The sequence below is a fragment of the Paramormyrops kingsleyae genome, chromosome 3, assembly GCF_048594095.1.
Source record: "Paramormyrops kingsleyae isolate MSU_618 chromosome 3, PKINGS_0.4, whole genome shotgun sequence".
In the NCBI taxonomy this organism is placed as follows: domain Eukaryota; kingdom Metazoa; phylum Chordata; class Actinopteri; order Osteoglossiformes; family Mormyridae; genus Paramormyrops; species Paramormyrops kingsleyae.
In genome coordinates this window covers 26,909,985-26,934,041 of record NC_132799.1, presented here as the reverse complement: position 1 = coordinate 26,934,041, position 24,057 = coordinate 26,909,985, and the positions used below count along the sequence as shown (strand labels likewise).

General features: G+C 48.2%; 1 protein-coding gene across 3 annotated transcripts; it reads left to right on the top strand.

Moving 5' to 3' along the window:
• The first annotated feature begins 454 nt into the window (after positions 1-454).
• Positions 455-23,469, top strand: LOC111857195 (solute carrier family 45 member 3). 3 transcript variants are annotated; one of them, XM_072709994.1, is made up of 6 exons: positions 9,434-9,594; positions 13,491-13,767; positions 17,450-18,280; positions 19,900-20,165; positions 20,369-20,814; positions 21,755-23,469. In XM_072709994.1, exons 2-5 carry the CDS (start codon positions 13,620-13,622, stop codon positions 20,789-20,791), a joined length of 1,668 nt encoding a protein of 555 aa, XP_072566095.1. In that variant the 5' UTR covers positions 9,434-9,594; positions 13,491-13,619; the 3' UTR covers positions 20,792-20,814; positions 21,755-23,469. The 3 variants fall into 3 exon arrangements, with proteins under 3 accessions (XP_023693574.2, XP_072566095.1, XP_072566094.1); XM_023837806.2 differs by lacking the exon at positions 9,434-9,594 and adding an exon at positions 455-1,098 and having other exon boundaries at positions 20,369-23,469; XM_072709993.1 differs by having other exon boundaries at positions 20,369-23,469.
• The last annotated feature ends 588 nt before the right edge of the window (positions 23,470-24,057 follow it).

The following is a 24,057-nucleotide window of genomic DNA, read 5'->3' as shown; positions in this document are numbered from 1 at the left end:
ATGTCTGTCTACAGCATTTAATATGATCTTCATGGGGAAATTTCATTCCCCACAAGACAGCCACAATTATTCTGTCCTTACACCTTCATCTGTTACCTGTGAAATGATCCATATGGCAAAGTAAGCTAACTCCGTATTTAAGCAGAGGTCACTTTAAGCTGACGTTTACAATCTGTCACCTTCTATAGCGGCCCTGAGGTGCGGTGATTGATCTTTAATCATTTTTATTCGAAGAATTAACATATATTACATTATTCTCCTGAGCAATAAATATTTGCAGTAACTTATTCTATTAATTCAGAGGTGGAAAATTCAGGTCCAGAAAGTAAAAATCCAGACCAAGATTTTTTTTTTTTGAACCAACCAGCTGCGAACTATGTGACTGAGACTTTTTATGCTCCACTGGTTGGTTGAAGCAAAATCCTGGTCTGGATTTTTACTTTGTGGACCTGAACGTTCCACCTCTGTATTAATTAAGCAGTCTTTGGTTAAGACCGAATACAAATAGCCACTGCAGGCGGCAGTATTAACATTCAAGGGGACACAGGAGTACCGGTCCTAGCCAGTGTGGCACCCTAGGCGAGCATCACTAGCGGCGCTCCCCTCCCACCCCCAAAGTGAAATTGGCTGGCAAGACAGCGCTTCCTCATAAGTTGGCGCCTATAGGATTGACCGGCCCTGGGATACACTGCCACATATGTAATATTAAATGTATGCGGCGACATTTAACCGTTGGTCATACGTTACGCAGCGACATAGACCCCGGCCATAATAATCTGTAGGCCGGTATTAGTACGCAAGTCGACGTGGAATATGTCAATGAATAAAAATGCGCAGGCTAAAATTAAGGAGTACAATCCCCCCGACTACGCGACAGAAATAACTGCCGTGAGGGTCGATACGGTGAAACATAACCCCTCAATGGGCTATTAGGGGAAGCGTGAGGCAGCGCGGCTCGCCAAGCCCCCGCTGTCCCCCCATGCGGAGCCCGGGACGCGCGTCCGGGGCGCCCGACCGCCGCGGCTCTCCGCCCCCTTCCCGCTAGCCGGAGTCGCAGCGAAAAATCAATAACTGCGCATGGATCCGCCCGTTTGCCAGGTAATGACGCCTTAATGTAGCTCATTAATCCCAATTACAAACCCCCCCCCTTAAGCCTTTAAAAAGCGCACGTAACGAGCAGATAACGCTCCGTCCCAGCATTAAATTAAACACTTTCTTTGTATTTCAATAACTTCCGCTTCCTGCTATAAACGTCTAGAATAGTTTGTTCCCTTAAGTAACGTGTTTATAAATAATGTAAAGTTACTCCTCCGGTAGCTGTGACGCTTACACATGTTTCCCCTTTGCCCATTATACAGCTTTCTACCGTAGGCGTTTTTTACATTTATTTTTATAAATTCATGTTTTTTGAATTGAAGAAATGTTTCGGATTTTTATTTGTTTGTTTGAGTTTTTAACCTAATTTCTTAATACAGTGCATGTGGCGACCCTAACACGGGGCAGGCTTTGAAGCTACATCATCTCACATATATAACATGGTTTTAAATTACGTTTCCTCATTAAGAGTATTTATTTCAAGTGTTCTTTGTATTTTAATAACGCGTCTATATGTATATACACTTATCGCTAAATTCGTGAAGCAGTATCTCCTGTGCAACTAGTGGAAGCATGAGTAAATGAATTCACATTTTCTTTTGGTGTTGCTGGAAATTTCTGTATCAGAAAGACCCATATAAATTTTGATGCCACTTGTTAGACTGTAAAACGTGTGTAGTTAGTAGTTACACGTCAATTTATCTCCTCGAAGTTGTCACTTTAACTGAAGTCACTTGCAAGAACAGGTGAAAAAAACAGTAGTGAAAGCTTAATCATCCACCAGCCTTCTATTAAGATATATCTGCATTTATCCGAATGAAAAGCTTTGATTTACTCGCTAAATCTGGATCCATCTCACACAGCCGATACATGCCAGAATAGCAGAGAGAAAGATATTTCCACCCTTTGACAACCTGCCAAACGCCCTCAGACGCCCTGAACTGACGGAAGGTAGAACAGGAATCTCCTGGATTCATACATAATGTCAATGAGAGAGAGCTGTACCCTGGGTTTTACAACTGTATAAAGACTCAGTTTGTAAACAGGAGTTGTATAACTTGTATGACACTTCAGTATGGCAGTTTGGAAGGATTGCACTCCTTTAACGTTAGCATAGCTGGTTCTTTTTAAAAAGTCCTTGAACGTCTCAATAGAAGAGGACGAGAAGGTTAAACAGCCTTCAATTCTAGACTGAGTAACTTTTATTGTCACTGTGGTCATGACACTGTGGTGACACAAAGGGTCTGTTTCAATAGTGAGCCACTTCACTGCTTTATGCCTCCTCAGTAGAAGACTGGGCACTTTGTCTTCCTCTGTGCGCAGGAGCAGATAGGAAAAGCGATTAAGTCGACTTAATGGTTGGTCTTTGCCAATCTCTCGTTCGGTTTGACATTCTGGGGCTTTGAGGTTCTGTGAGTTATCTGCACTCATGCCTCAGATGTTAGAAAATATTTAAATTTGAAAATTGTCGGGTGGTTCCCACAAGAGGAGGATGACAATGTAAGACTTTAAAGCCTTTTGCATGAAGAAACCCAAAGGGAAGTGCTCTGTAACCTGGTTTTAGTAAGAAAGGATTGAAATCCGTGTATTTTTTCTAATAGTGGTGAGTGGATTTTATGTGGCCTGGATATTGGACAAATTCAGCCAATAAAAGGCCTAATTAACATCTAATGAATATCTGTTAGCTTTGTGAGTAGCATAATAGTATTCTTTAGCTCAGGGATGCTGTTGGGTCTCCTCTTTCTGTAGGACCGTAGGTCCTTGAATGAACATCATTAGTTTTCATGTCAAAGTACAGATGTTGTTATTCAAGCTGTAGCTCGTGATGTTGTCACTCATGTTAAGTACTGAGCAGGAGGCTTTGACATCAACTAACCCAACCCCCACAAACTGATCCAGCCGCCTGTCGGTTCTGTTCGCACACAGCCGGTTGCTAACTACAGGATTCTCCTTATCGGCTGTGCACTCTTTGGCTTTGGCTGTTCCCTCTGTCCGCTTGCACTTTCGGCCTCTCCTTGATTTTACGGGTTACTCCTGAGTTGTACACTATCTTTAATTGAGCGACTTACAGAACAATGCCTTCCTTTTATTGACTCTTTGTATCTTTGTGAATCGTGTAAAAGGGACGGGGAGATGTAGGCCAAAAATTTGTGTCAGTAGGTATATCTTAAATGTAGTAATAATTTTTTTAGTGGACCAGGGAGAGGTAGAGGTAGCAATATATCTGAGGGTTGACGGCTCATGAGTGTTATCCAACTGAAAATGGTCTCATTAGTCTTTGTAAGTGGTTGTGGTTAGTGGGTACCTCCAGCAAGACTGAGTCTGGAGTCCAGTGTCCCAAGGGAGTGACCGTCACCTATGCTGCCAGCGATTTCACGCTAATACTGCTGAGTGTGGGATACAAATGGTCCAGCAAGCCCCTTCGAATAGCGACGGCTTCTTATTTTTAATTAGCTGTATAGATTCCCTGCGGTAGCTTGTTTCCAGCTTGCTGAACGCTTTCTCCACTGAGTAATGCTTTCTGAGGCGAAATTAAATCAAAGTTTTCCCAAGGTGACTGTGCAGTCATGCCTGGTGCAGGAATCGGGAGCAGGATGAGCCGTGAACGTGCAAACATGTTATTAGTAACCTGTGTTCAGTTCATGTGTCTGCTCGTTTCATGAATTCTACACCACAATTTCAAATTTAGTCTATCTCTAGAACACTGTTTTCATAGTAAACAATCCTTAATCAACGTCCAGACCTCTTGCTCCCAGCCTCTTCCACAGCCCATGGGGTCATGGAGGTTAGGGTATCCAGATTGCTACTGAAAGCCTGCTACTTAAGATTTGGGTGTTACCAGAGTGCTGCTTTTGCCTGATATCCCTTTATAATATCTGTTACCATTTTTTGAAGTTCCATTTTTTTTCCATTGCAGTATTAGATTTCTGGTGATCCTTTATAACCAGGCACGCCTGAACACCTTTAAGCACGTTTTGTCTTAGGAAGGTGGTTTTAAATGCCCTTGACTTCTCAAACCGGCACAATAGACCTCAAAGGGCTTCTGCCTCAGGCTGTTGGAATATTGAAGCCATCTTCTGCATGAGAACCCACGTCTCCATTACCGTGTTCCTCTCTCATCAGCAGTCAGCCCTGGCAGAGTCCGTAGGCATGAAGGCAGAGAGGTGGTAACAGATCCTGATCAGTAGCACCTAGCGGGGGACCACAGGTATCTCCTCAGTGTTGGTGCTATGGAGCTTTTGCCAGAGGGAGTCTTTGGCTGTTCTCCTCCTTCTTGACACAAAAAAGCATCCATGTGCTTTATTGCCTTTTCAATTTCAATTTACATCAGCTCCTTGCGTAATTATGTAATTAGAGCAAGCAATCGCTTAGCAATTTCCAGCTCCATTCATGAACTTTTTTACTCAGTCTCCCTGCTGAAGGTGGCACCTCTCTGCCCTGGCAACGGTGAGGCCGTCCACTAAATCTTCACTGATGAGAGGTATTTCGTCTTTTGCAGCAACATGGCGCCGCTGAGATTCGCACGTTCTGCTTCTGGCCATCTTCGGCAAACTTACGAGATAACGCTCGGGAAATGTGCTCGAGTTTTCCGGAGATCGTGAGATGTGCGTCTTTGACTTTGCGGCACACAACCACCGCCGTTTTGCCCACGTCGGCCCCTTAAAATGCACAGGAGGTTCTGCAGGGATAAATATTTATGTGGCTGTCTGTTCATTCAAGCTGTCGATGTTAGTAGGGGAAAAAAATTGGGATTACGTGAGAGAGACAGAAGGCTTTCATGTATTTGGAATGATGAGTACTCACTCTTCACTAAGTGAAGAGACCTTTTGATATATGAGATGTGTGTGCTGTCTGAAAAGACCAAGTGTATAAGACTACACGAGCAATGTCCGGCTTTGATTTCCATTTTTTTTTTCTTGGTTGTGCTGTCTTGACAGTGTTTGTCTGTGTGTTTTTGTGAGTGACAGGAGAGGACTCACACAGTCCGAACACCCAGCCGAAATGCTCTGAAGTTTCACGTAGACACAGAGTCGAGTGACTCCAAGTGACCTGGACTTTTGGAAAATGTGTGAACGCGCTAGGTGTGTGTGTGTGGGGAGGCGTGGACGGGTTAGATTCATTCAGTTCATGTTACCCAGTATATCAGACAGGAGCCACATCAGATTAAACGCGTCCCTCATGCAGGACCTCAGATACTGCAGTCTGCCCTGTGTTTCCATCCTGTTTTCCAGCGTGATGGAATTTTCCGTTCTGTGGCTGGGCGGGCATCTTATGTCTACGGTCTGCCTGTCCTCAAACACCAACCCAGAGACTTTTTTAACCCCTCAGTATGTTGAGGAATGAGCAAATGACTAGGAATCTATTCCAGGATCATGACATCCAAAACAGAGTCTGGACATTTCATTCATGTAGTTATTCTTATGCTCACTCCGAGCTGACATGGGAATCGTCTGGTGGCCGTTGTGTTGGTGTTAAGTCCTCTGTATCGCTCCGGTTTCTCATGCTAACTGCATACGGTCACACCGTGCTGGGGACAGTCCCCTGTTCAAAGATAGAGCAGAGGCCCAAGTGTGTTTTCACTTATTAGATAGGAAGTTTTGCTTCAAAGTCTGTAATTGGTCCTGCATGATGTTGTGTTGTCCAGAAGAAATTGGTATTTCATCTCTTCAGCCTCAAAATAGTACTGAAAACACACACACACACACACACACACACACACAACCACTCCGATCCAACTCTACTGGCTGTATTCAGTATACAAGATGGTGGAGCAAGGGCGTGTGTTTGGTTTCAACATTGGTAGGGATCAGTCAGCCCCGACCCATCCTAAACACATGATATTCCCACAGACTCACCAGGGACACGTCCTTGCCTTCCAAATCCGCACCTTCACTCACACATGCACACCTATGGGCAATTTGGTAACTAATTAGCCTCAGCATGTTTCTGGACTGTGGGGGAGGCGGGAAACTGGAGCACCTGGAGGTACCCCACGACGACACGGGGAAGTCATGCGAACTCCACATACATGGAACCCTGGCGGAGACCGTGTCGCCCCTCGTCCTGAAGTCTTAATTTAAAACTTTTTTTTTTTTTAACTTAAGTTCCTTCTAGGACAGGACCTATGTTCAGGTGTAAATCACTTCATGGAAATGTGACCCAAATACCTGCAGACTCTTCTGGTCCTCAGTGGAAGTATGAGAGCTTCTCTACCCTGACCTAGATGCTCACGATTCCTAGCAAAAAGGCTTCTCTTGCGTCAGATAATGACTAAAAAAAATGAGAAATCAGCCGAGAAAGTGACAAATAGCCGAATGAAGCATCGCTTATACTCGTATTTCCGGGAACAAAAGTAACTTGACGAAAGTGTTGAGCCTCCGGGAATAATATAGGCCAGATTCCTCATTCCTCGGAAGGCAGAGAAAACAAGTTATGGGTTTCATTGTGACATTCTTATTATACTCGCAGTGTTTTTTTTTTTTCTTCAAAAAAGGTTTATTAAAAAAAACAGCCAAACTGGAGGGGTAAGTCAGATTCACTTCTGTATTCATTTGAGCAGCAAGCTGATCTTTTTGAATGTCTCCCATGTGTGATGCGATCTAAAGGGTTGGGAAAAACACAGGTTACCGATGAGCTACAACCTTTGTTTCTGTGTGTGTCTGTGTGCGTGTGTGTATGTGTTTGTGTGTGGATTCGTCTGTGTGTGTCTGTGCGTGTGTGTGTCTGTGCGTGTGTCTGTGTGTGTGTGTGTCTGTGGGTTTGCATAGATCACATTTGAGGAACAAATTGTCCCCAAAATGCGGTAAAACCTGAAATTTCCCTACTTTTGGGGACATCTTTTGAGGTCCCCATTTGGATAACCTCAGTTTTATAAAAATCTGTGAATGCAATCAAAAAAGTAAAAATGCCAAAAGTCTTGTATTTGGGCTGGTTACTTATGGTTAAGGTTAGGGCTGGGTAGGGGTTAAGGGTGTCCTGATTGTGATTAGGGTGTCTCCCATAGAAATGAATGGACGGTCCCCATTTAGATAGGAAGACCAACTTGTGTGTGTGTGTGTGGGGGGGGGGGGGATCTCACCCCCCCTGCCTACCACCTGGTTCTTTGGAGTATCCGAGATGGAGACTGCAGTCTCTTGCCCTCAGGGCTGCCGTCGGATTCCAACCACGGCGACAGACGTGTTGAGTCCTGCCGCTGCATCCGGCTCCTCTTTCTTCTCTGGAGGCCCACTGGATGGTCACAACCTCGGCTTTGGAGCCGGCCTTACAGAGACGGCCACCAGGGGATCTCCTCTCCGGGTCTGGACCCAGAATTCCCCATCGCACAGGGATCATCCCCTCTGTTGTCAAGGAAATTAGTAAACCCAGGATCCTGTTTTAGGCTCCTTCTAGTAAAAGCTCCCCCTTCGTATTCAGTGACTGGGACCCTGCTGTGAAAATCCCTCCGTGTGAACCTGGAGCGTCGTCTCCTGTAGGTTGAGAGCATTCCTTAATATTCCTTGAGCGACGCCCACAGTGCTTTCGGCTAAAGAGCCGCCTATTCAGCATAAACAATGAGCGACAGAGCGGCCATTAGGAACGCAGAGCGAGGAGAAAGGCCCGGACAACGAGCATGTGGGGTAATGAAGGGCGGCAAGTATCTTAGCATTAGGATCACATATTTGTTTAAAGGTTAATTTGCTATGGGAACGCAGGAGGGTGTGATTAATGCCACCCCCAGTCCGGCGCTCATTCATGGTGCTCATCCATGGCGATGGGACCCCCCCCCCCCAGCCCCAACCCTGCTCAAAAAGCCACTGTAGAATTTTCCCAAACCAATTTAGCGCAAGACCTATCGCCAATGTTGCCGGTCGACATTGGTGCTGATAGCGAACGGACTCATCGCTCGTCGTGACAGTTTGGGGAGGGGCGGGGGGGCTGAGTTAGCGGAATAACCGAAACCTTTGGTGACAGAAAAAATCCATACCCCCACCTGCTGGTTCCCGGGGCCAGCATCACCTTTAACAAACCATGAAAACGAGCACTAAGCGTTTCGAGAGCTACATGGGAGAACCACTAAAAACAAGCCAAATGTCGTCTGCTGAATTTTGTTGATTATTTGCAGGGTCTAAACAGTTAAATCTAAACCTTTGACAGGCTCATGGATCATCTTATTAAGACCCTTTCGTTTTAAAAGCATTATTTTTCTCAGTCGAGTTTAATTTGAGGGTAGGCTGGTGCCACGTATCACACTGCTTGACGAACTTGGGCAGTAGAGAAAGATCCGGAATCACAGATGTGGTATTTGCTTACGGCTGATGTATGCAGACCTATAAATGGTAACCTTTTAAACTTGCCTGATGTAAGGACACTTTAAATATTTATATGACTCACATGTTTTTGGAAAGTGGGACAAAACACACACAAACACGGACACACGCATTTCCGTGGCTGGATTCAGAGGCACAGTCTGGGCTGGTAAGCAGCTTTACCATCTGCTGAGTCTCCATATTATCTGACAAACTTTATCTAATATAACACAACAGGTTTAAATGCCCAGTGTTAACGGTTTCCTGTATTGATTTATTTTTCACACTAATTTGACTTGTGATTTTCGCCTGTTTTCTCTGACTTTCCATGGTTCCCTAGAAACTGGTTTGGAAGAGAGAACAGGAATATTTTTCACAGTTTGATGCTTGATTCCTTATCACTGTTCATCCTGCCTGTCGTGTTAGAATGAGCGTCAGGTGAAACGCTCAACGCTGTGCACCGAGTCTGAGTGTCAGGGAGCACGTCTGGTGTTTGGGGTTTAAAAATAATGCTCGCATTTCTGAATGGAATTTATTGAAGACAGCTGAGTTCTAATTTCTAGAAGCAAGTGTGGTTGAGTTGGTTTCCTTAAGTGTGTGCATGAGGGCCAGGGTGTGTGTGTGTGTGTGTGTGTGTATGGGCCTGAGCTGGGATTTCTCAAGCAGAATGGGAGGGCAAGGCCTTGATTTTCGGAGGGGGCAGCAAGGGGGGTTTCTGATAGGCAGTTAAACATGATACCGGATGAGCTGGGAGGGGTTATGGGGGGGTGCTATTCTTTAGCGGTGCTGATATGAATTCCCTCTTTGTTTCAGTGCAGCCTGTTGGGTAGCGTCAGTGTTTGCCTTCCATGAGAGTGGAGACCCCCAGGTGTATAGCGCCTTTCACAAGCTGTTGGGGGGGGGGGGGGGGGGGGGGGGGGAGTGAAAGAGTGGGAGGGATAGAGAGACAGAAAGGGAAAAGGGAGGGAGAGAGGGAGGCGGAGACTGAGAGAGGAGAGCGGGAGAGAGGAAGGGGGGGGGGGGGGGTGGTAAAAATAGAGAAGGAAAAGCGTGGGTTCCCAGACCCGGAGCAGGCTGCTGGAGACCTGGCCAACGAGGAGCTGGGGAGTTTAGCTGGGAGAGGAACCTGCACACGTGGAGCCCCCAGCACACGGGGCGTCTGACACGGCGAGGGGACGAGGACGGTCCACAGGTCGCTGCTTCGCTCAGCCACGTGAGTGACCTTGCGCTCTGCTGGTCCGGTGTCACGCTGCGGCCGATCTCGCAGTGAGTGTCAGTGTCGGCCCGGTGCTGTGACCTCGTCCTGCCCGCAGACGCTCTCCTGACAATCACCAGGAGTTCTGAATATCTTTGTGGGGTATTCTTGCTTGATAAAACTGAACAAATGGAGACTGTGCAGCGTTTTAAATAAGATTCATCCCAAAGGCATTCGCTGCTGCTCTAGTGACAGTATTTTGTGCCGGTTCTGGACGTTAATGTATCTGTGACCCATTGTATTTCGGTTTGGGCTGGTCTGGGATTGGCCTAAGTCATGCTTGCTGATGTAAGTTTGATGGCTGTTTTATCAAGGACTCTGAGGAACTTAATTTGCAGGTTATTTGACAACAGTACACAGGCATGCTTTGATGTCATACAACTCTTAGGTACCAAAGCTTCCTCGAAGGTGTCAATGACGCTCGTTATGTCCGACAGACAGCTGGACTCCAGTACTGCCGCTGAATCATCTTTCTCAGTATATGCAGAGAGCCAGCCGGTTCCTGTGAAACATGGCCGACCACCTGAGCTGAGTGCTGTTGGTCACGTGATCTGTTGGTCACATGATGTGAGGGGAGTGGCCAGGTCAGGGGTCATACTAGAGGAAGCGTGGTGGTGATTCGGGTGTTTCGGGAAACTTGCTGTGTAGGTTTCCGCATTACCTACGCCGGCCGGATGGCCGCTGCGAGCAGCGTAGCTGGATTCCCGTCTGCTTGCCAACAGTTGCCTAAGAGGACGTGAAGGTGAAATTCTGAGCTGCATCCATTCATCCAGAGCCAGAAGCAGCCCTGGGGCTTCTGCTTGGTGACTCCAGGACGTGGACATTCGAGCCTCCCATGTCGTCCGCTCTCATACACAGACACGGCGTCGTCCTCCGCATACGTCCGTGTTTCTCACATGTATTAAACACACATTAATACAGGCGCAAGTGAAAGAGGTTTGTGTCCCAGTGTATAGGGTTACCCAGGCACAATGTACACAAAGCCTGTTTTATGTGGTGAAAGCCCTCAGGCCCACTGAGGTAGATTTGTGGGGCATTTGCTGAATAGGCTGGATAATGGGCTGATGGCGAGAAGAGGGGACGGTGTAAAAGCTCGCACCCCCATCCGTCCCTCGCAAATGGCCGTTCCCGTTTCCCGAGGCCGAGGTCATGGCCGGAAAATCCATAGGAATGACCAGAATGGAAAGCAGGTGACGACAAGCGGGTTAAGGCAAGCGAGCCGAGAGGTTTGGCGCGCAGGTGTGTGCACCGAGCCGACGGTCAACCGCGGCTAATCTTTCGGCCGACTTCATTCGACGAACAACTTAATGTTTGGTCTGCGGGGCAAATCCCTCACAGCAACTTCCCCTGTTCCGTCTCGAGCAAACTTAGAGCCACGGGAACATTAGAAAACGTAGAAAATTGGGGTTCGGGTGACATAAATCAAAGGTGTCAATTTCCCAAAGTCTCTTTCATTTTGTCAGGAAGATCAATTGTTGGGGGTTTCCTAGGGGGGAGGGAGCAAGAAGCAAGAAAGAGATGCATACAGAAAGGGGGGGGGGGAGATTAAGAGAGATAAAAAAGACGGGGGAGGGGGGGCTTGGTGGCCCAAATGGGGCCTAAAGAAATATAACCAGAGCAATTGTGGGTAAACTGGGAGGGGGGGTTGACTGGACAAGGATGCTGAAAAGGGTTGGGGGGGTTAGTCTGAGTGGAAGTGGACAAGCTGCGGGGGCTTTGGGGGATCCCCTGATGGGCGCCTTTCAGGGACACTCTGAGAGTCAATGCCACACCCCCATCCCGCTGCTTCCAGTCTGCAGCGTCTGTTGTGTTCCTGGGGGGTTTTTCCCAGCACATTTACCCCGCCGCCCTGGTGATTGCTGGCGATGATGACATCATCACGGTTTTCGCCCGTGATGGAGGCCTCAAAGGCACATTAGCGTTGGCACCAGCTGCAGTTTGGGCTTAAATGCTGTGGAGATGGATCAGGGCGGGCGTAGAGCTGTCAGTGCTCTCCACCTGCTCCCCACCTCTCTCCCACAGGTGTGGGGGCGAGTCTGGCACTCCCCCTGCTCTCCTGTCAACAGCCAGCGACAGCATTCACACACACAGGACGGCGGGCTGCAGGAGGCAGGGGACAAAGGCTAATTTTTTGCACTTCAAGAAATAACTTTGCTCAAAACTCCAGGATGGATGGGCCAGTGGGAATTGCACCTTTTCACCGCCCCACAGTTCCTGCTTGTTGGTTCTTGGGTCGGTCCTGGACAGACCTGTACACTCTGACATACAACCATTTTTTTCCTTTAGAAAGCAAATTGATTCGGTGCTAATGCATCTCTTCAGATTCTGCTCTGAAAGACTCCTTGAGTGAGATCTGGCACCTGTTTTGGGTTAATAAGGTTTCAAATGATCTGTTTATGGCCCGTATTGACGTTATGTAGGCTGGTGTCAAGTTTGCCATCTGTTGCAAGCCTTGCCGCTTTTCTCCATTGATATGGAATGTTTTTCGGGAGGCATTGGGTGTAGGTTCCAGTCATTTTGATGGTGTGGGTGTGAATTCCACCACAAAGAAAAGGTGTTTCTTTTGAGGGCAGTTTGTGGCTCAGTGGGCTTGAGTCTGTGTCTGTGATCGGAAGGTGATTCGACTGTTGTGTGCCTGAGTGAGGCCCTTTAGCCCTGGTCACTCCAGGGACTGTCTGACCCTTTCAGTCGTATGTGATTTTGGCTTGAAGCCTCCGCTAAACAAAGGGATTGTAATTCTGCTTTGTTTTGAGGTTACTCTCAAGTTAAGGGTAAAATCAGTGAGGCGTATCAGGTTTAGTCTCAATCACATGTTTGTTTGCGTGGTTCCTGCAGCTGCCTTTGCGTGAGAGAGAGAAAGAGAGACAGACCTTTTGGAGAGAGAATGTTGCTGTGTTTGGTGTTTTGTGCAGCATTGACTGCATGGCTACCCCTGAAGTCATCCTTCGTAGGAGATGTTAGCTCTGGTCAAGGAGTGAAAGGAACTTATCTGCTCGGGGTGAGAGAGGTTGCATGTTGAGCCTGTTCCTCAGTTGGGATGGGGAGTGAAGAGAGGCCATTGGTTAGCAGGGTCCCTAGTTTGGGGGTTTAGACCTTATAGTGCGAACTGGACATAATATTTCACCTCACCAACCCAGTTTCTACTCCTCTGATTGACGGATTCTCGAGTCACAGTTACTGTACGTTGGAGAAAGTCTCGGGGCTGGGAAATGTTATAGACGAGCGGAATGGAAGCTGCAGGGTGTGAGGTTACAGACCGTCTGTGAGACGTTACTGCTCTGGGATCGGTGGTGTCAGTAATCAGCGGCAGCTTCCCCACCCAAGGTCTGAGGAACGGCTGGAGACCGCAGGCTTGTGTCAGTCATGACGTCCCCCTCCCACTGCCTTCCACACACGTAAATCTGTACGCTGAACTCAATGACAGGGTTTGAGGAGCTGGAAGCGGAAATGAAAGCTGGTCTCTGTCACTCTGAGAAGATACTTTGAACGGTGTGGAACTGAATCGCCATGGTGATGACAGGGCTGGTGCTGGAAGCTCTTCTGCACTCCTGGGCAATGTGTCTCAGAGGGGCTGAAAATCAGAGAGGAGCATTAATACTTATTAGGGTTTGGGTCTTCCTGGCTCTTTGGTTGGGGGGTTCTGTCAGCCAGTGTTCTTCACAGGGAGCTCCAGCTTCTAAACCATCCGGAGTTCCTCGTCTCCCAGCGTAAGCCTTCTGTTTTAGGTTAGCTTTGTGGGCTGAAAGGTCTGTTCTGAATATTTTGCCAGTTATGTCTCAAATCCTCTTGAGACTTTTAATGTGGTTTTACTCTAGGACCGAGTCACCTGTCCTCCCTTTCCGTCTCTGATCCAGATCCAGTATGCCCCAAGAAGGATGGTACCCCTGGAGAGTTTGAGACACCACCCACCAGTCGCTCTCCCGCCCCCGCCCCGAACTCCCCAGGTCCCGCGGCCCCCCAGGAAGGGCCCGTAGCTGGCAGCGATGCCTGGATGGAGAGCCCAGGGGCGGCTCGTCCTACTCAACTCGCTCACCTGCGGGCTGGAGATCTGCGTGGCGGCTGGAATCACGTACGTCCCGCCGCTCCTGCTGGAGGCGGGGGTGGAGGAGCAGTACATGACCATGGTCCTCGGTAAGGAGGTCTGGGGTGTCTGGGACTCCATCGCTGGGGTGTAAATACCCCCCCCCCCACAGGTTCCTCTTCATATCTTTACATGTATTTATTTATTTATTTATGCTTTTGTCCAAAGCAGCTATTCAATGGGATTGTTGTGCAGCTCAGTGGGTCAGGATCCTGTATCCATGGTCCAAATGTCACTGGTTCAAATCCTGTGATCGACAGAGTGACGTCAATGTTGGGCCCCTGAGCGAGGCCCTTAACACCCGCGAGGCCCTTAACACCCATTTGCTCCAGGGACTGTGTGACCCTGCTCTCTGAACTGCACGTCGCTTTAGCGTCTGCTAAGTAAAATGTAAATGTAAACAGAGGCAAACAGCACATTACAAATATAAGGCCGTCAAGGAGTTGACTAGGCGTAAGTGTGGCCAGACTCCGGTGAAAGCCCAGGTACTGGGGTAAGAAGAGCAGGAGCTACACGATGTGTTACAAACACAGCAAGAACTCAGTAAGACACATATTTAGATCAAAAAACTGCAGCACTTGCATGCGGCTCTGCTGTAAAGCGAAGTCTTATGTTGCCTGCTGGGAAACAGACTCTTAGTGAGTTTTCATTGTTCTTCTTGCGATTAACTCAGTTGTGTTAACTTTAACCATTTTTTTAAATCAATAATTTTTCTGTTAACGTTGTTTTATAGATTAAAGAAGTTCCATATCAGGAAAAAAAAAAGAACTTGAAGGGTTTCTTTTAAATGTAAAGTTAAAAAGCAGGTTCTAGGTTCATCAGAGAGCTCTTTGTTCTGAAGGCGCGGCTCCGGAGCCAGAGGCGGCACTCAGCCTGATCCGGGGGTCAGAGGTCGCTCACCTGTCCCTCTATCTGGGCTGTGGTCAGGTGCTAATTGGAAGGAGGCTTCAGAGATGTTGGCCAGATGTAGCCCTTTGGCCCGAGGGCCCTGGAGCAGAGATTTGGGGTGATAATGGGGGCCGTTTCCGCGTAGTAACTGCTGTGCGTGAGGGCGGCCAGGTGTCCATGGATACGGCAGCGGCCCGCACCATCTGTCGGGGTGCCCTCGCTGCCGCCGCAAGGCTACATGCAGACCGCCGCCCTCGGGCTGGGGCACAGATGTTATTTATCCCAAGGAAAATGTTTCTGCATGTGCTTTTCAGAGTGCGTGTGTGCTGCATGCTGCCTTTTGTGTCTGTTTGCTTGTGTGCATGTATTAGGTGTGTGTGTTTGTGGGTATGCAGTGCTGTGCAAAGGTTTTAGGCCGTCAAAGAGTTTAATGTTTAAATGCTTAAAGCAATTTATTATTGTAGTAAGTGCATATTTGCCAAGAAAAGTTATGCTAAACTAAATGTATGAAATTAAATAATAGCACAATAAAAATTAATAACTTTTTCTTCTGCTCTCTAAAACGTTATTGATGTCTTGTTGAATTTCACCACCAGCTCACTTAGCTAATTAATTTAATTAGTTCGATAAGGTGATGAGGTATTCATTATCCAAACGTGGAAAGTTAGTGATCAAGTCAACAAATATGTGGGTATTTTGGATGGTTACTGTAAATAGTCTCAGAAAGGTTTCAAAGTAGTGAATCTGACGCAGTTCAACAGATGAAAAAAAACATAGTTCTGCACCAACATAAAGATTTTAACATAATTGTCTTTGGCAGCTGTAGATTTCTGCACAGAACAGTTTGTATTTAGCCATGTGGATGTGCGTGGGTGCGTGTGCTGAGCAGGGCAGGGGAGGCTCTGCGTCTCAGGCTAGCTGGCTGCCCCCTCCAGCGCAGCCTGGATCTGTCTGGGACAGCGGCCCGCTGTCTCCTGAGCGCCTGGCACGGGGCCCCAGGCCGGTCCCCTGGGGGGGGGCCTGCGCTCGACCCCACAGCAGCCTGCGACGGTGGCACCGCCGTCTTCTGTGTTCTGGCCCTTGTCCTCGCTTCTTCCTTTCCCAATCACCATTTTTTTAACTTTAACGTTAGATGATGTGTGTATGTGGTGTGTATGATGTGTGTATATGGTGTGTATGATGTGTGTATATGGTGTGTATGATGTGTGTATATGGTGTGTATGATGTGTGTATGTGGCGTGTATGATGTGTGTATGTGGTGTGTATGATGTGTGTATATGGTGTGCATGATGTGTGTATATGGTGTGTATGATGTGTGTATATGGTGTGTATGATGTGTGTATGATGTGTGTATGTGGCGTGTATGATGTGTGTATGTGGTGTGTATGATGTGTGTATATGGTGTGTATGATGTGTGTATGATGTGTGTATGTGGCGTGTATGATGTGTGTATATGGTGTGTATGATGTGTGTATGATGTGTGTATGTGGCGTGTATGATGTGTGTATATGGTGTGCATGATGTGTGTATATGGTGTGTATGATGTGTGTATATGGTGTGTATGATGTGTGTATGATGTGTATATGTGGCGTGTATGATGTGTGTATGTGGCGTGTATGATGTGTGTATGTGGTATAGTCGCCGTGCCAAAAAGCCGTCTGAAGGTTAAACGGCGAGCGACTGCTGGAAGACTTTCGCCCCCTCGGCCCATTCCGCTCTCTTCCTCATTCCGTTTTAACGTTTCAGTCCCAAACGAAGGGGGGAGGGGGGGGGGGGGGGGGGCAGGGACACACACCTGTCACAGCAAGGCACTTTTGATGGAGGTTCACAGGGTGAGAACACAGTATGCGGCAGAGGTAACCCTCCCTCCCCGCAGCTTCTCTGGGTTTACATATTAAAACACTCCTGACCTTCATCTGGTCCTCAGCCGGCCCGCTGGATAGATCTCAGCTGGCATATTCTCCCCTCTCACCAGTTACTAAACAAAAGCAGCCAGTAAATGCAAACATGAAATGCCTCTAGTAGTGCAGTAAGATGTGGCACCCCCTGTTGGTGGCTGCAGCCGGAGTTGATGTTTCCAGGTGGAGTTTATTCCAGTGGGGAGGGGCAGCACTCTGTCGTGTCCCATCAGGCCGTCTCGGAGCAGTGGTGGGTGTTCCCATAGTAACCCCTTCGTCACAAGGTCATGCTGAAGAAGTACTTTGCGGTGGAAATTGATCTGAGGTCTGCGTGTGTGGCCTGCTTGCGGGCTGTGATGACAGTTTGACCAGCTGGCTGTGTGTGTGTGTGTGTGAATTATCTTTTCTCTGAGTGTGTGTCAGGCCACCCTGTGCTTATTCCACAATGAGAGTGAGCTGGCAGGACAGAGCAGGTCATACATAAAATGAATTAGTCAGTCTGCTGTCGACAGACCTTCCTTCACCCAAACCCTCTTGCATGACATATGGACGCGTCTCAGCATTTCTGGCGCCATGGGAACCATTTGTTGGCCATGGGGCTTCTGTCCTGCAGCACCCAGAGGGGATGTGAGCGGACAAGCTCTCCCGCGGGGCCTCTCCAATTAGTCTGGACGCTGACATGTTATTAGTTTGTAAAACGCTTCACTGCCCCCCTCTCTGCTTCCTGACCAGCCTAAATCCATACGGCTTCACTTTACAGAGCAAGCGATGAAATAAAACCCAACTCCATTCTCTTCTTGGTGAAAAAATAAGACTTAAAATTTGGACTATCGTAAACTTTCTTGGTATATTTCGCAATCAGCTTGTCGTTACGCAGTTTTACCTCTGGGGGGCGTCGTTCCCCCTCCACTTACCCTCCGGGGTTCCCTTTCCTGCTCTGCTGCAGGTATCGGGCCGGTGCTGGGGCTCCTCTTCATCCCGCTCATCGGCTCAGCCAGCGACCGCTGCGTCAGTAGCTACGGCCGCCGTCGCCCCTTCATCTGGCTGCTGTCGCTGGGCGTGCTGCTGTCCCTCCTCATCATCCCGCACGCCGACGTGCTGGCTGCCCGCCTGGGCCGTGGAGGGCGCCCCCTGCAGGTGGGCCTCCTCATCCTCGGCGTGGGCCTGCTGGACTTCTGCGGCCAGGTGTGCTTCACGCCGCTGGAGGCGCTGCTCTCCGACCTGTACGCTGAGGAGGAGGCGTGCGGTCAGGCCTTCTCCATGTTCTCCTTCATGGTCAGCCTGGGGGGCTGCGTGGGATACCTGCTGCCGGTGCTGGACTGGAGTGGGGGGCTGCTATCCACCTACCTGGGGGGCCAGGAGGAGAGCCTCTTTGCCGTGCTCATCCTCATCTTCGTGGCCAGCGTCCTGATCACCATGAAGGTGTCCGTGGAGGAGCCACCGTGCAGTATGGCCATGGAGCCACGCCCCCTGGAGGCTGTCCGCTGCACTGCACTCCCACGCCCCTGCTGCCCGATGCCCCACTGCCGGCCTCGCCTCCGGGGGCCGCGCCCACTGCTGTGCCTGCTCCGTGCCTGCTGGTCCGTGACCCCCGCTCTGTACCGCAGCTACTGCCACGTGCCGCAGGTGATGCGGCGACTATGCGCGGCGCAGCTCTGCAGTTGGATGGCCGTCATGTCCTTCGTCCTCTTCTACACGGACTTTGTGGGAGAGGGGCTCTACGAGGGCGTGCCCAGCGCAGCCCCCGGCACGGCGTCCAGGCAGCGCTACGATGAAGGTCGATCCCGCCACCACTCCTCTGTTAGCTAGCGCCTAATCGCCTCACATCGTACTTTGCCTTCCGTTAGCTAGCGCCTAATGGCCTCATTTTGTACGTTGCCTTCTGTACTCCCTGTGCTCCCATTTCCACCCACTCTCTGTGCTCCCCTCTCTCCTCCCCCTGTCTGTGGCGCCCCCACCTGGCCACCTTCTGCACAGCAGCTGTCTTCACCATAAAAACCCTGACAGGATCTTTACATACTGACAGGTGCAGCTATCATCCTACTCTCAATCATTCCTCTTTTTTTGGTAATTTTATTTATTTTCATACATTCCTACCTCGCGGGTGTGATTATCCTGTCAGCCTATGCCCTCCCTCACCGCTGACTCCCATGCAGCTGAATGCTCGTGTTCCCCGCGGTCAGGGGGTGTGCAACATGGAAGCCAGAAACACACGTATGAACGTGGGCAATGCGGTGGCAGCCCACCCCCAGGGGGAAGCTGCAGCAGATAAGGCAGTGGAAATTTCTGGAACAATGCAGATCCCACAGGAGCTTGGGGAAGGAGACCTGTTCAGGAGCAGCTCCTCCACTCCTACTTCTGCTCCTTCCACAAAGCTCTTAAATGTTACTTTATGATCTGTACACACACACATTAACACACTTGTGCCGGTAGCTCTAACTCTCTCTGAGGGCAGTGACATCATTTGTGTTTTTGTGCATTTACATCATGTTTAGCAGATGTTTTTTTTCAAAGCGACATACATTTCAGAAACAGGGGCAGATAGTTCCTAGAGCAATTGGGGGTTAAGGGCCTTGCTCCGACAACAGTGTCATCACTCTGCTGACCCTGGGATTCGAACCAACAAGCTTCTGGTCACAGGTATGGCTTTCTAACCTGCTGAGCCAAACGCCACTAAACGACTGAGGTGGTGTGTGTGTGTGTCAGGCATAACATCGCTGTCAGTTTTAACTTATCTTTATTAGAGATTTCCCCACACATACACATTCAAGATTCAAGAACTTTATTGTCCGCGCGCAAGCACAACGGAATTGCACATGGACTTAGTGTCAGTGTAGCTTTCTGTGTTAGTCCTGTGCTGCATCCCCTGTCCGCCCGCCGTGTCAGTGTAGGACATTGCGCGGTCAGCAGTGTGGTATCTGCCCCACGGGGCACGTGGCCACGCAAGACATCAGACAGGCATCAGGAAGAGGGATTGGTGACGCTGTCAGGGCCTGTCAATCTCGCCTGCCGATGGCGCTGACGGGGGCCTGTCCCGGGGGGGGTCTGTGTTATGCTGATACCCTCTGCAGCATCTCAAGCTCAGGGAGAGAACAATCCCTGAGAAAACGCGCTTCCTGTTTTCCTGCCAAATGGTGAAATAATTGGACTGCAGTGGGCTGGCATCTAAGCCAGATTCCCCAAATTGGTTTGGCGAGCAGGAAGATTCTCTCTCCAAGGCCGTTCAGTTTTTCTGATGTATTAAACACCCCGATATGTGCTTTAAGACACTGTCCTGCCCACCGTATGGTTACTTCAGACCCGTTTATTGAGTTTCAGACAGAAGTCAACATGGACATTGATAGATCTGCCATTATTGCTGTTTCTGAATTCCGTGACCTTTTTTGTCCCCTCCAGGGATCCGTATGGGCAGCCTGGGCCTCTTCCTGCAGTGCGCCACCTCCACCGTCTTCTCGCTGGCCATGAGCCGGCTGGTGCGTCGCTTCGGAACGCGCCGCGTCTACCTGGGCAGCATGGCCAGCTTCACGGCCTCCGCGCTGGTCATCTGCCTGTCCAAGAGCGTGGCGCTGGTCACCGTCATGTCAGCGCTCACCGGCTTCGCCTACGCCACGCTGCAGACGCTGCCCTACACGCTCACCTGCCACTACCACAAGGAAGAGGAGGTGGGCCTACATCTGTACCCTGCACTCCGCCCTCCCCACCATCCATGCGGAGGGCGCCCCCTACAGGCTTTATTTGTAACTCTAAAGTTAAGCTTAGGCCCACAGACCTGAGACATTGCATCCTGTATGTCAACAGGGCTTAGTTTCATGGTTTTCTAAAACTGATCAAATGTTTTTCCTTTTTTTTTTTCCCTCCTTTTCAGGTTTTCATGCCAAAAAAACAACCGAAATACAGTAAAAGTAACGGAAGCCTGGCCTCACATGAGGTGGTGTGTTTGACTGCAGAGGGTGCCAGCGGAGAGCTGAGCCGCGCACTCTGCAACGCCAACGGGGCCGTGTTCTTCGTGGGGGACACCGCCGGACACTCTGGGCCCCTGAAGGGCCCTGCGGCGGCCCCGGCTCCCCCCCCGGCGCAGGATCACGGGAAGCGCGGAGTGGGTCTGGACTTCGCCATGCTGGACAGCACCTTCCTCCTGTCGCAGGTCTTCCCCACGCTCTTCATGGGCATGATCGTCCAGCTCACGGAGTCCGTCACCACCTACATGGCCTCGTCCGCCATCTTCGGCTCCGTCGCCATCTACCTGGTGGGCCACGTCGTCTTCGAGCAGAAGGACCTCAGGAACTGAGAGGAGGCCAAGGGGGAATATAAGTATGTCTGCTGTTTACTTGGCCATTGCTCTTTCAACATAAGGGTCACATGCTGTCACTGTTGCCATGGAGACTCAGTCCTCCCATAGATATTTATTTTTTTTATATATCAAAGTTCTCTATGGGTGTTTCTCTGAGTTGCAACCCTGTAACACTCACTCACCTCCCCCCTGCTGTTTTTAACGTAACCCCCTCCTCCCCCATTACCCGGTGTACCCCACACACCAGAAATAGTCCACTTTAAAGACCCAAAAACTGTAGGAAGAGCCCAAAACAACATGGTTATCATCCATTCTGCCAGTGGCAGGCTGTAATTCAGTGCTTAACGACAGTTGACACTCGTGGGAGTCGACCCCCCCGCCCCTTGCGAGTGCCGCTCCTGAAAGGAAGTCGAGTCGGGGAAACCCATTTCTGGCTCAGGCTGCTCGCTGTTTACCTCGGGTTGGTTGCCATGGCGAAGGGATCGGTGTTGATAACCAGCAGCACCCTGAGGGACAGAGAACTTTCTACATGTATTTATACACCAGGATGAATTAGGAAGCAGACACGGCTGTTTCATTTCAGAACAGTTTAACGTAAAGAGCCGTAATGCTGTATATATTTTGTGTGCAAATGATTATATCCCTGTGGGAATTTATTACACAACCTTTTTTGGTATTTTAAGTCTGTGGTATTTCTGACAAAAGACTTCAAAATCTTCACACTTAACCTGTTATAATATCATACATCTGCTGTGTAAAGGGTATCAGGACCAGACTTAATATTACACAGGTGTTATGCGCTTGTGCTCTGGTTTTATTGTTAATTGTTAGTTGTGTTAAAGTGAAGCATTTAGTTAAAGCTGTTGTTTGCAGAATAATAAATCAGTTTCAGGGAAATGGCTTGAAAGCCCAGCGTAATGAATAAGGCTGCCTCTTGCCTTCTGTGTTAAATCCCATCAGATGGCTGAGAACGGAGCTCTGAGATGTCCTGCTCGCGGTTGTCCGGGCAACAGCCAAGTCATGGGATGAGTCCTGAAGTTCAGTTGTAGCTCCTTTTTTTTGTCTCTCCTGCCATCCTGTAGATCGTGTACTTGTATGTTTTACTTCAAAGGTCAGGAGTGGTCAGGAAATGGGAGTGTGGATTGGCTGGTCATGTGACGACCCTGTCATGTGACAGCAGTCAGAACCCTGGCCAGCGGGATTCTGGGTCTGATGAGAAACCAGCCTGACTGTTTCCATCAGTCACAGATAAATGCCCTTTGTGGCTGGGTTACTGTCTCGCCCCGGCCTGCTCTTACCAGAGTCATCAAAACGATTCTATGCACTTTCAATAAACTGAACTGATATTTAGGCCGCAAGGAGAAACCGTATATAAAATGTATCTTCATAAAGAAAAAACCCACGGCATGTTAGCCTGGCTTTGCTCTTATGCATTGTTCAGTTGTAGCTAAAGTGGAGGCAGATGCCTTGTGTTCAGATTGTCTTTATGTCTGTCCAACCCTTAATGTCGTGCGTCTCAGCTGTGGTACGCATTCCTTTCAATGAATATTCATAATATTATATTCCAAGTAATACTGTACTAATACTGTATTGTATGTATTGTACGCGTATTTCGTCAGACTGCATTGTTTTGTCTATAATCATTTATTTTCTAACCCTATAAAATATATTTTGGGAAGTGCCTGAAAAATGTATTTTTGTAAATATTTATTTATTAATTATAGAATCATATTGACACTAAAAGTATTTTGCCTTATTGGTTTTCTTGAGGGTTTGGGAGAGAAATCCGTTGCTATTACGCTATACGCCCTTTCGCTTGCTTTACGCAGTATAAATTATCAGAGTATTCAGCATTCTCTCTTTCCCTCCCGGACGCGAGGGTAAGTACAAATAAGTACCAAAGCCAGTGCTGGACCGGAGGCAAACCAATCACACAGCTGTGTGCCTCACATTCTGCTTAAGAAAATTAATACCGCCATCGTCTGTAGGTCACGTAAATTGTAATTGAACTGGAAATTCTTCGTTTCCGTAAGTTATCAACGGCTTCTGCCCGAAAAACGCACATAATTACAATAATTATCACTTAATTATATACTACAGAACAGTATTGATTGCTATCAGTAGGTTGGGTGGGACATTTAAAAGGCTTTTATATGTTTCTACAGTAATACACGGTCAATAGCCTATATAGTTTCAAGCAGTAATTTCCATATCATATAGTGGCTTTTTAAAATGTTGCTTCTTTGAGCCCATGATTATTATTTTTAAATAACGCCGAGTGGCATCACTAGTGTCGGCTTACATCTATTTATTTTTTATGAATATAAATATGGAAAGAGCAAGCGCGCGTTTCAGCAGACTGGTTAATGAGTGCGGCGTCTTTGTGAATGGGCCCCATCTATCAAACGTATCTTTCCATTATGGGAAGGCAAAGGCTGGACTGGGAGGCTGTGACGGTGCCGGCCGCTTCGTCAATGAAGTGCTGTCATGCACGAGGCTGCGCTGGCTTCTCTCCTCCTTAGGAACTTTCTGGACTAAAATGTACATTTCATGTAATTCGGTGCTTCAAAGACAGTTAATCAGTAGCATTATACTGAAGTACAGACTTAAAAGTTTCTCTGTTTTCGAACTATGCGTTTTCCATTCAAATTTCTTGATAAATGTGTTTTTCCAAATTTTGTTTCTGTGAATCATTCCGGTGTATAAGTTTCCATCTATAAGGTAATTTGAATGCAATTATATATAAACTTATTGATGCACACAGCTTCGTGCCACTTGTTTTGAAATGAACTGTCATGCAGACCGGTGGATTTTGATCTTAATACAGTAGGCCTGTATTAACATGTGTTAATATGTTATTTTGCCTTGTAGGCTTAGAAGAATATAACAAACGAATTTCACTTTCTTCGTAAAGCAAACGTGGTCTGGAAATTCATCTGGCGTTGTTTTTTTTTTCATGTTATAGCCTTTAATTCATTACAATCAATAATACCTACAAGTTGCAAGCGGTCTGTGAGTGGACGATACAACGTCTTTTTCTATGGAAACGTGACATTAAGACAAATGTTAATATATGTGAATTTAATTAATTTGGGATTTAACTGCTGTCGGGTGGCAATATTTCGTCCAGAATAAACTTCATTTCAGCAAACAGTTTCTATAAAATATATTTGGGGTTCTTATTTCTGGGTAGCCCGTTAAAGCCAAAAAAAAATACGACCATACTGACATTTAATGTCACCTGCATTGCTCTGAATGTGAAG

What these genes read in the sequence shown, in the direction of transcription:
- LOC111857195 (XM_023837806.2), top strand. Translation starts at nt 13,620, where the DNA reads ATGCCTGGATGGAGAGCCCAGGGGCGGCTCGTCCTACTCAACTCGCTC. An exon ending in CAGGCAGCGCTACGATGAAG is followed by an intron (nt 18,281 to 19,899) that starts GTCGATCCCGCC and finishes TGTCCCCTCCAG; the next exon opens with GGATCCGTATGGGCAGCCTG. An exon ending in ACTACCACAAGGAAGAGGAG is followed by an intron (nt 20,166 to 20,368) that starts GTGGGCCTACAT and finishes CCTCCTTTTCAG; the next exon opens with GTTTTCATGCCAAAAAAACA.